Source organism: Sinocyclocheilus anshuiensis, unplaced genomic scaffold (assembly GCF_001515605.1).
Source record: "Sinocyclocheilus anshuiensis isolate Anshui unplaced genomic scaffold, SAMN03320099.WGS_v1.1 scaffold575, whole genome shotgun sequence".
Lineage (NCBI taxonomy): Eukaryota > Metazoa > Chordata > Actinopteri > Cypriniformes > Cyprinidae > Sinocyclocheilus > Sinocyclocheilus anshuiensis.
Window position 1 is genome coordinate 405,080 of NW_015552573.1, and position 11,811 is coordinate 416,890.

The 11,811-nt window shown below is 34.9% G+C and overlaps 1 protein-coding gene across 2 annotated transcripts; it reads left to right on the forward strand.

The window, feature by feature from the left end:
• The first annotated feature begins 4,380 nt into the window (after positions 1–4,380).
• LOC107665112 (26S protease regulatory subunit 4-like) lies at positions 4,381–10,167 on the forward strand. 2 transcript variants are annotated; one of them, XM_016455870.1, is made up of 11 exons: positions 4,381–4,475; positions 5,085–5,138; positions 5,318–5,414; positions 5,514–5,638; positions 5,776–5,961; positions 6,445–6,573; positions 6,972–7,068; positions 7,165–7,354; positions 8,848–8,999; positions 9,190–9,344; positions 9,858–10,167. In XM_016455870.1, exons 1-11 carry the CDS (start codon positions 4,473–4,475, stop codon positions 9,990–9,992), a joined length of 1,323 nt encoding a protein of 440 aa, XP_016311356.1. In that variant the 5' UTR covers positions 4,381–4,472; the 3' UTR covers positions 9,993–10,167. The 2 variants fall into 2 exon arrangements, with proteins under 2 accessions (XP_016311356.1, XP_016311355.1); XM_016455869.1 differs by lacking the exon at positions 4,381–4,475 and adding an exon at positions 4,517–4,671.
• Positions 10,168–11,811: the final 1,644 nt, after the last annotated feature.

Genomic DNA, 11,811 nt, shown 5'->3' on the forward strand with positions numbered 1-11,811 from the left:
AATCTATTCAATTACATCTCTCTCTCTCTCTCTCTCTCTCTCTCTCTCTATATATATATACCAATATTTTTTTCACAAAACAAAACATACATATGTGCGTATATATATATATATATATATACATACAGTACATACATATATATATACAGTATATATATATATATATATATATATATATAAACACACACATACACACACACACACACATACAAATTGCAGTACAGTATTACTGTTTACTACTGTGATTTAATACTTAAAAATACTAATAATTAAAATATATTTACATTTTTGACAATGTGTTTTTTGGGGGGATAATCACACTAAAAAACTTTCACTATCCAAAAAAACTAAAAGGCTTCACTTTCATTCAGCAAAATGTATTATTTTATTTCTTTATTTAGGCTAGGGGTGAAATATGACTGATGCCAAATGACTTTCTACAACAGTCCAGTTCTTACTTTTGATATGATCTCGACAGGAAGTCTCTCATAATGGCTACTATAGGCTGCAGTTTCGATGTGCCTTGAGGTATGAATGCTTCAGAACATCCTTTTGTCTTTCAACACCTTTATTTTTGAAAGCGGCCACATTCAGGTCCTCATTTCCGAACACATTCACCCACTTCTAGTTCAGGAAATAGAAGAGCATAACTTGCGTCATACTAGTTTTTACACTCTCATCATTACTGATTAATAACAGAACCGACAACAAGACAACACGCTCACCTCTGCATGAACAAGCCATGTGCTAACGAACCTTCTCAGCTTCTCATTGGACTGCCAGTCTGGATGTTGTTGAAGGATAACAGTCTTGTTCTCAAACTCCTCATTCGTCTGAGAATCTGCAATGGCCCGTAGAAGTTTAAGAACCTCTTCATGAGATGCCACACCATTGTCCTTTTTTCTTGTCCACTCCATCCATGCCTTCTCACAGTGAACATCACAGAGGAGCACTTTAGAACCAAAAATGATGCTCACTTGTCAGTTCTGACATTTTAGAACATTTTGGAGAAATGATCTGTTCATTCAGCTCATGACTCAATACAACAGGGTGGAAGACTACAAGAAGGGGTTAAAATAAATCAGTAATTTAGCATACAGATGTGATGGCCTTCAACATTTCTAAAATCAAGGACTGAAATAGTATTTAAAATATTATGAAATTAATATAATATGAAATAACATTAATCACTCTTGCTCCTATGGCTCGTTTCACTTGGAGGAAGTCAATTATTTTACTTACGTCACCTAAAAGTGGTAATTTCAGGTCGGGCAATGATGAAAAATTCAGAATTTAAGGGAACATTGGTGATCCGAAATCAGACTCAGTGCTTTTGTATAAATGCAGTCTAGCAGTGCTGCTATTACATTTGTCATGCCAAATCCTCTGGTCTAGTTTAAATAAAATATTTCAACACTTTTAAACATACCCTTAAACACCTCCTCTAAACAGCCCAGCCCTCTTCTTTCCATGTGTTTACCAAGGTCTACGATGTATAACTTGTAAATTAATCACTTTAAAGAGTTTTGAATGTAATAAAAACATTTATGCAACATAAAACACCAATCAATGTTCAAAGAAAGCCAACATGAAATCCAAACTGACTTTAGTTCTGGTCTTATTGTGAATGAGTTATTTGTACACATTATTCCAAAGAAAAAAAAAAAGCATTAACCTCCACTTCTGATACAATGTGCCTTTTTAGGCTGACGACACGAATCCAGTTTTTTGTGCACCCTTTTTAACTTTAAAAATACATCATATTTTATTTTGACTTTTGTTAACAGCATCTCAATCAGGTGACAATCTTTACCTGTATATTATGATGGTCTGCACTGGACTTCCTGTTTCCTGCCTTGGCTTTTTTAATGATGTTCCAAATGTCTCTTGATTCCTGCAGGTTCAAGCAGAAAAAATGGTTACGGGGTACAAGTTTGGGGTTGGTAAGATTTTGAAATGGTTTTGATTTGAAAGAAGTCTGTTCTGCTCACTAATGCTGCATTTATTTGATAAAAAATACAGTAAAAAAACAGTAATATTACGAAATATTATTACAATTTAAAATAACGGTTTTCTTTTTGAATATATTTTAAAATTTTATTTATTTTTGTGATCAAAGCTGAATTTCCACCATCATTACTCCACTCTTCAGTGTCACATGATCCTTCAGAAATCATTTTATTATGCTGATTTGCTGCTCAAGAAACATTAATGATTATTATCAATTTTGAAAACAGTTGTGCTGCTTAATATATTTGTGGAAACTGTCATTGCTAGGATTCTTTGATGAATAGGAAGTTCAAAAGAGCATTTATTTGAAATAGGAATCTTTTGTAACATTAGAAATGTCTTTACTGTCACTTTTGATCAATTTAATACATCCTTGCTGAATAAGAGTATTAATTTCATGTCACATTAGTCTGTCATAACTTGTGAGATCAATCCTAAGGCACAAACCTTTCCAAAAATGGGGTGGTTTTGATGCTCTTTAATATCTGGGAAGCTGGCCGCAAACATTTCTTCTGTGCGCACGTGCTTTGGATCTAGTCGCAGTGCTTCTCTAACAGCTGATGACTTCTCTCGTTTCTGATATGGGCTTTCTTCAGTTATCTGGCCACCAAAAATAATGTTACAGTTTACAAATGTGTCTGACACTTGCAAAAATGCTGTATGACAAGATGGTCGAATGAGACTTGTTAGGAAAAAATCTCTGATTTACAAGGAAGAAATAAATTGTATCACTTAATGCTTCATGGTGTTAATATATTAGACAATCACACAACATTAATTTCAAATTATTTATATCCAAGTGCAGACAAAAAAGTGTTGTCACAAATATGACTGATCTGACAGAATGTATTAAGTGTCTTATACTCAGGAAACTTCAAAATATGAACCATTTATGGTTGCAGGACAACCCCTTTTTTTGGTTTGCTGCATCAAGCGTCTTGTTTTAAGGCATGAATATTCATGACCTTGTGCCTGAAACAGAAGACACACAGAATAAAAGCCATTTTAACTATAAAAGTTATGTCCAAATATGATAGGAGATTTGTGTGAACCTCTTACTTTACTCTCCTGACGTCTTTGTTTGGCTTTGGCATGCTTGTCTCTTCCTTGGTGACATATATATGTCTTTTTCCCAATTATCTTAAAAGGCACACCATTAAAATAAACAATCTTCACTTCCCACTGTAGCTGTTTTCCACTGTCAGATCTAAAATAAAAAATCAAAATACAGAAGAATAAGAACTTTGAGTGGAGCTGTATAGTGAATTGTTGCCAAGGTACACTGTAAAAGAAATTCCGTAAAATTTACGGTAAAAAACCGGCAGCTGTGGTTGCTGGAATTTTAACATAAAAAATACGGTAGCAACGTTTTAGGTTTTACGGTTTTAACTTAAATTTACAGTTAAATACCGTAATTTCATTAACTGATATAATGTTAATATACCAACCTATTGAAGTACTGAAATGTTTTGTACCTTTGTAATACACTGATAACCACCGAATGCAGGTGGTGATGAGAAAGTCACATGATGAACCAAAGCCCATCATATAGTATATAGTATAATATAGTACCAGTATACTACCGTAAAATGAATGTCCAATACATGTAATGTCCAATACAGTTTTTCACCGTATATAGTAGGGGAATTTACCGTTAACCATTTAACAGGTTTTTACTGTAGCATTTTTTCAGTCTTTTACCGTTAAATTCACGGTCATTTTTTACAGTGTATGCTAACTGGTTGCTAGGGCGTTGCTAGGTGGTTGCTAAAATATTCAAAAGATTAATCATTTATCAAGATATACAGTTCTAGTTATTAGTACGCTGTTGTATGCATAAGTCATAAGTTTTGCGCCAGAAAATATCTAGGGTTAGGTTAGTTCAGATCACTAACTGTGAGTATGAGCAGTAGTAATAACTGCATAGGTAATTAAAATCTATTAAAACATCTAACATTAGAACTTCAGATATTACAGAATTTTGAAACGTACAATTTTTGCCAAATGCACGATAGCTCTTCAAAACGATAAACTTTGTGTTCGTGTCTTCCTCGTACTGTTGAGGACATGCATTGAAATCTTCCAGAGACTTGAAGGTTTCAACGCTCCCCATTATTATTTGGGTTTGGAGCGGCAAGATAGTAACCAAGGATGGTAACCTTCATTCTGTGAAAGTCTCGCGAGACCTTAACCACAGCCTTTCGTTGCAAACAGTGTAATCTCGCGATATTTTATTCGCGTAAGCCCCTCTTGTGGGGTCAAATCGTTAAAAATAAAAGCAGCTAATTAATAACCAACTTGCTCAATAATTACAAACATTATTAACCAATTTGCACGGGTAAGGTTATTATGAAGAAGTACTGAGGACGTCAGTCAATGTGCCCTCCTCTCCAGAAGGTGGCGTAGGCGACACACTTGGCTTGATCTGTTAGTGCAGAAGAAGAAACCGACATCAAACGACAATGGTGAGCCAGCATATTTCGCTTCTTCTCTTTTTTAAAACGTTTATTTTAAATCTTTAATATATGCATATGTATTTGTGGTTTAGAAATGAATTATGCATATTTAGAACTGTTAGACATTTGTCTCTATTGACAAATGTGTTTGTTAGACAGTAAAGCAGGGAAGTTAGCTTGTTGTGTTAGCCAGCGTATAATCACGGTATTATATAAAAAGAAAATAAATGTATGATTAATAATATCAACACGTTATTCTTATTATATTCACCTATTATTAAACATTGGTACTGGTATTAAAGAACAATTAGATAAATTGATGTGTCATACAAATATATTATGTAAACAAATAAGATGAATTATTCTAAAACACAGTTTACAAATGTTATTACCTTTTTGAATGTAAATGAACCCTTTTGTACGATATACGTGTTATCTATCTATCTATCTATCTATCTATCTATTTCTCTCTGTATTTATATAGATAGATGTATTGAATTATTGTGTCATAAATTCATGAAACATGAAGCAAAATACTAAATATAATCAGTTCATAAGTCAGTGTAGGTGATAGACATCATCAAAACATCAGGTTAAATGAATGTTTGATTTTTACAGGGTCAAAGTCAGAGTGGAGGACAAGGACCTGGTGGAGGGAAGAAAGATGACAAAGTGAGTATTTATCACACACACACACACACAAACACAAACAAAACCTCACTACTATTAAGTAATATTATTAAAAAAAAAACATGTACGAATCTCTGAAATGATTGATCTTAGAGAAATTTAGCAGTTAAAATGGACAGATTTACTGGAATGATTATTAATTTCTGTGCATTGAATTTCAGGATAAGAAAAAGAAGTATGAGCCTCCCATTCCCACAAGAGTTGGAAAAAGGAAGAAGAAAGTGAAGGGACCAGATGCTGCTAGCAAACTCCCCCTGGGTAAAATAAACATCATTATACCAAACCTTTCGGTAGGCTGTTACATAGATAGTAGTGATGCGTAAAACCATGAGCTGTCATTGTCTCTTCCTTCCTCAGTCACTCCGCACACACAGTGCAGACTGAAACTCCTCAAACAAGAGAGAATTAAAGACTATCTGCTGATGGAGGAGGAGTTCATCAGGAACCAGGAGCAGATGAAACCCCTGGAGGAGAAACAAGAGGTGAGCACATTATTGTGTCATAATTTTATATAATATAAAATTAATTTTTTCGATTTGTATAATTAACATTGTTTTTATTTGGAATCAGAAGAACCATAGTTTGGTTCAAAGCCCTTATCATCATGTTTTGTTGACAGGAGGAGAGATCTAAAGTGGATGATCTCAGAGGGACGCCCATGTCTGTGGGAACTCTGGAGGAGATCATTGACGATAATCACGCCATTGTGTCGACATCAGTGGGCTCGGAACATTATGTCAGTATTCTGTCATTTGTAGATAAAGACCTTCTAGAGCCCGGCTGCTCGGTGTTACTGAACCACAAGGTTAGTGAGCCTCGAAAATAACATAACAGACTTTAAGATAAACTGGAAGATAAATAGACATTAAAGGGGTCATATGATGCGATTTCAAGTTTTCCTTTCTCTTTGGAGTGTTACAAGCTCTTGGTGCATAAAGAAGATCTGTAAAGTTGCAAAGACTAAAGTCTCAAATCCAAAGAGATATTCTTTATAAAAGTTAAGAGTCAACCACGCCTACCTAAAACGCCTCGTTCTAACACGCCCCCACATGTCTACGTCACTATGTGGAAATATTAGCATAATGCCGCCCATAGCATCATATGACCCCTTTAATATTGACTCACTTGACTTAATTTTACTACAGAAGTACATTTTTTCCCTGAATTCTGAATGTTTTTCTTAGAGTTGTCAATAATAACGTTATTAAATTATTATTTTAGTAATTTATGTATTAAATATGAATTATATAAATTATGTTTTGTTATTAATTTATGTAAACGTTTGCAGGTTCATGCAGTAATCGGGGTGCTGATGGATGACACTGACCCTCTGGTGACTGTAATGAAAGTAGAGAAAGCCCCGCAAGAGACATACGCAGATATCGGAGGTCTGGACAACCAGATTCAAGAGATCAAGGTAATAGATTAGTCTCCATAAAATTAATTTAATTTCAAAGTGGCTTAAAAAAAAACTGCAAAAAAGTATTTTTTTTTTTTTTGTATTTTGATTGGTTTATAAAAATAGGACATACATTGTATTCATTAAAATAAATATATTAATTTATATTTATTTCGATATTATTTTATTTCTTATTGGCAGTTTTTCTCTGTCTACTTGTCCTTGATTATGTCAGCTGTTTAATTAAATTTAATTCAGAAGCAGATGCAGTCTATACATTTTGATGAAATGTGTTTTTTTTCTTCTTTAGAATTACATACACTGATGATATCCTGCACAAGAACATTAATCAGGACATTGCATGAAATCAAAATGAATTCTAAGGCATGTTTGACCTTGTGCATTTCATCTTTTAGGAATCTGTGGAGCTTCCCCTCACACATCCAGAGTATTATGAAGAGATGGGAATAAAGCCGCCTAAAGGGGTCATTCTGTATGGTGCACCGGGAACGGGTCAGTCTAAGGAGTCTTAAAAACCAATTTGCGTCTGTATGTTGTCATTTTCTTAGCATATGGTTTGTGTTGATGTTATGCTTTGCTGGTGTGCAGGCAAAACTCTTCTGGCAAAGGCGGTGGCAAACCAGACGTCTGCCACCTTCCTGAGGGTGGTGGGCTCAGAGCTTATTCAGAAATACCTGGGTGATGGTCCCAAACTGGTGCGAGAGCTCTTCAGAGTGGCTGAGGAACATGCTCCGTCCATTGTCTTCATAGATGAGATTGACGCTATCGGCACAAAGAGGTGAGTATGAAGGGTTTTGCTCACCAAGGCTGCATTTGTTTGATCAAAAATACAGTAAAGATGATAAAGACCAAACTCTATATGCTCCTCTTCATTACTAAAACATACATAACTAATATGTGCAGGTGAGCCCAGAATAAATGCAACACGCAAAGTTTCGCGTTAAGCGTTTTTCCATATAGAATAAACCATCTACAGCTCTTTTATATCATTGTCTTTGTCCATTAAGCTATATTACGTGTTTTATTTATAATGGTTTTCTATGGGAGGAAAATGTTTAACATGCAATTTAACGCAGTGCGTTCTGGGCTCGTCTGCTTGCCTGTACGGAGTTGATCCTTTTAATAGGCCTATCACATAATGCATTTCATAATGCACGTTCATATCTGCTGGTCTGTACTGTGTCAACAACAAGACTTATAGGCTACTGAATTGTCTTTATCATCTTAGTCCGTTATTATGCCACATTAAGCGTTTTGCTGTAAAGGAGGACAAGTGAAAATTTGCGCATTATGTTCATGGCCATCTGCTTGCCTTGTAGTACATTAAATAATAACTATATATCGAATTTGATCTTTTAATTGCACTTAATGTATCTTAATACATTAAGCCATATTAAGTGTTTGTTTTTCTACAGGAGGAAAACGCTTAACGAGAGACTTTGTGCATTGCGTTCATATTTGGCTGTTCTGTGGCCACGGATTTGCGGGTCTTGCTTTTTCTTGCAGGACCCTGTACGTTATAGTACTAAATTAGTTTTAATAATTTAATCACCATCACAGCGTCTTGTCTCCATTGGCAACACACACGATTTGTGTCGATTGCAAGTGACGTCGCAGGTAGCGGAGAGTGCAAGTGGCGATTGCAAGTGACATTGTAATTTAGTTTATTTTTTCTTGTCTTCATCACCTGGCTACTGTTGTAAAATGTTGAGAGATTCAAACAAAAACAAAAAATCAATAAATAGAACAAAATAAAAAAGACTGCAAGTGACGTCACTTGCGGAAGCGCAAGTGTCTGAGAGTGCAAGTGCAAGTCTGCAGCCAGACCCTTTTGGGTTTTGGCAGCAAAAGAGGGACCAACACAATATTAGGAAGGTGGTCATAATGTTATGCCTGATCGGTGCATATGTATGTAGTTATAAAACAAACTAATTAAAATTCTAAATATTGAAATGTGTGCATTTTTTTACATTTTAAATGTATTATTTACACAATACTTGTACTTTTTTTTTTTTTTTTACACATTACATACTTATTTACCCAATATTCACTCATAATTCACAAAAAAAACAAAGCTGTTGGTAGATTTTTAGACTAACACTGACAAAATGTATGCTATGCTGTATACTAGCTATGCGATATATAATTCCACTATATAAAAAAACAAAACATTTCTCTGTGGCCCCAGGTGTGTGTATATCGGGTACAGACTAGATTGTTTTTATTATAAACAGCGATAAACACTGACATTTGGATGTTGTTTCTCTGCAGGTATGAATCTAATTCAGGAGGAGAGCGTGAGATCCAGAGAACAATGCTGGAGCTGTTAAACCAGTTGGATGGATTTGACTCACGCGGAGACGTTAAAGTCATCATGGCTACTAATAGGATTGAGACACTTGACCCAGCTCTCATTAGACCAGGTGAATTAGTTAGCTTACCATGTTTTTTTCACATGCTAATTGAATCAAAGTGGACTCACTGGCCAGACACAAACATCTGATGTCACAAACATTAGTGTGAGAGTTTCCTTTGTTTTAAAGTGCACATAATTGGATGAAGCACATTACTTTGTAGACTAAAATTAGGTGTTTCCTTTTTGTGATTCTACAGGTAGAATCGATCGTAAGATTGAGTTCCCACTGCCGGATGAGAAGACCAAGCGCAGAATCTTTCAGATCCACACCAGCAGGATGACGGTAGCAGGTGACGTGACTTTGGACGACCTCATCCTGGCTAAAGAGGACCTCTCCGGTGCTGATATCAAGGTAGCATCAAAGGGCCATTTAATTAAATAGATGCATAATCTTATGCAATTTGATTACACAGAAAAACATTGTCTTGCAGAACAAGGTAATGTGGTTCATTTGACCTTGTCTGACTAATTTACAATTTTAATTTAGGTTTAATGGACCCCAAAAATGAACATTCCGCCATTATTTATCCACCCTAATGTTGTTCAAACCTGTATATGACGATTGTTGGTAAACAAATAGTTTTAGTTCCCATTGACACCCATTGTATTTGTTTGTCCCTACAATAAAAGTCAATGGTTACCAACATTCTTTAAAATGTCTTTTTGTGTTTCACCGAAGAAAGTCATACAGGTTTAGAGCAACATTAGAGTGAGTAAACAATGGAAGAATTTTCATTTTTGGCTGGACTATCCCTTCAGTGCCTCAGATATTAATTACAACATGAACAAAGGCCATGAATGATTGAACAAATTTGTATATGCACTTCATTGTGTTTAATAGTGATTTTATGTGTTTTTGTTCCAGGCCATTTGCACAGAGGCAGGGCTGATGGCTCTGAGGGAACGGAGAATGAAAGTTACTAATGAAGACTTCAAAAAGTCTAAAGAGAACGTCCTGTACAAGAAGCAGGAGGGGACACCAGAGGGGCTCTACCTTTAACATGTCATTATACAGTCTTACACCTTTTTTTGTTTGTTAAACATTAACTATTAATTCCTGACTTAACCCTCTGTTGTTCGTTTGTGCTCAATGCCAATTAAATATTTCAGTTCACTGAGTTTCTCTGAGCCTTTCCTGAATTCTCTGACGATTAAAGCCTGAGATCTACCTGTCATTGGTTTGGGTTTGGATTACTATTTTGTGGAACGTTTGAGACCTATTTTCTACTGATGAACTTGAATAATTACAGAGGCCGAAAATTAATTTTCAGTTTGGGCTGAAATAGTTTTGGAAGGTCGAAATCATTGGCTGTAAACTTCACGTTTAATCAATAGTGTCAATAGTGTCTGTTTCCTGCACACAACATAAGTTACAAAAGGTAAGCATGTCAGCTGTGAGACGCAGGGCTTATAATATAGATTTTTAGTTTTTAATATACTCTCATTTTGATGATATATGACCTTTTATAATCTGTGCCTTTTTTCAGTTGATGTGTAAACAAAACTTTACTAAACCGCACGCCTGGCATCCAATAACTGCAGTGAGCTTGTTTCTTTGTTGTTGTTTTTATAAGAAACAAAGAATAAGCTTTCAAATTTTGTCAGTTTTATAATGAAATTTAAACAACAAATGTCCATTTTGATGCCATTAAATGTGGCGTGAGATTCAAACGGCAGTCAACCGATCATCTCTTCCTCTTTACTACTAGTTTTAACGTGAAATGAATATGACTGAATATCCAAAGTATGTTGAAGGATACTACAACTTTATGAAATGTATCAAGTAATCGCTTAATGAGAGTTTTAACTGCAGAATTACGTCAATAAAACAGCTTCTAATCAATTGTCACGCAACTTTACCTTTACCTCAGGAAAGCAATGTAATGTTCATAGCTCGTTAGCTAGATTTTTTTTTAAATAACAACAGAGGAGCATTTTACTAAATATATACAATAGATTACATATTCATTATATTTTTACTTAACCTGTTGTCTTCATTATGTCTGGAAAAAATCTGTCATAAGGCAGGTTTCATTACAGCCACAGCTGAAATGTTTACAGGGATATCTTGTTTTACACAGTTTATAATTTCCCCTGGGTTAGTAATTTAAAAAATAGTTTAGGTTTTGAGACTTCACACTGTAAATCATTAAAACCTGGATTCATGTTCGCATTTGTATATTTATGGCCTATTAATTGATTTGTTGAAGACTACAACATAATTACATATTTCTCTTAAAGGGATAGTTCCCTCAAAAATGAAAATTGAGAAGTTGAAAACCTGAAAAGTTTGTGTAACACAAAAGAAAATACTTTGAAGAATGTTTATAATCAAACAGTTGCTGGTTCCCATTTTTATTTTTTCTATTTTTTTCTCCATACCAAGGAAGTCAATGGGGACCAGCAACTGTTTGGTTACCCACATTCTTCAAAAATGACGTAGTTGTGTTCAGCACAAGAAAGAAACTCATACAGGTTTGTCACAAACATTAGGCTACATTTTGAGATATAAACTGAAATCTGCCCCCGCTATAAAAAGCACATTGACTGGAGAAGTAATAGAAATTAACTCGTCAAATGTGGCAGAAACCCTGTACAAAGTGTACAGTAGTTAATGAAGCATGCATGCATTGTTTGAGCAGGTTCTGTATTGCCAAACAACTCACCATGATATTCTAGCAGCATATTGTTTGACTTGCAATGCTTTGGCATGACTGTTTTGGTTTTTCAAAATAACCTTTCAGGGTTAATGTGTAGTCTAAAAAGTTATCATTGAAATTGCAAATAGACATGGTATAGCAATGAATTTGCTATTGCAA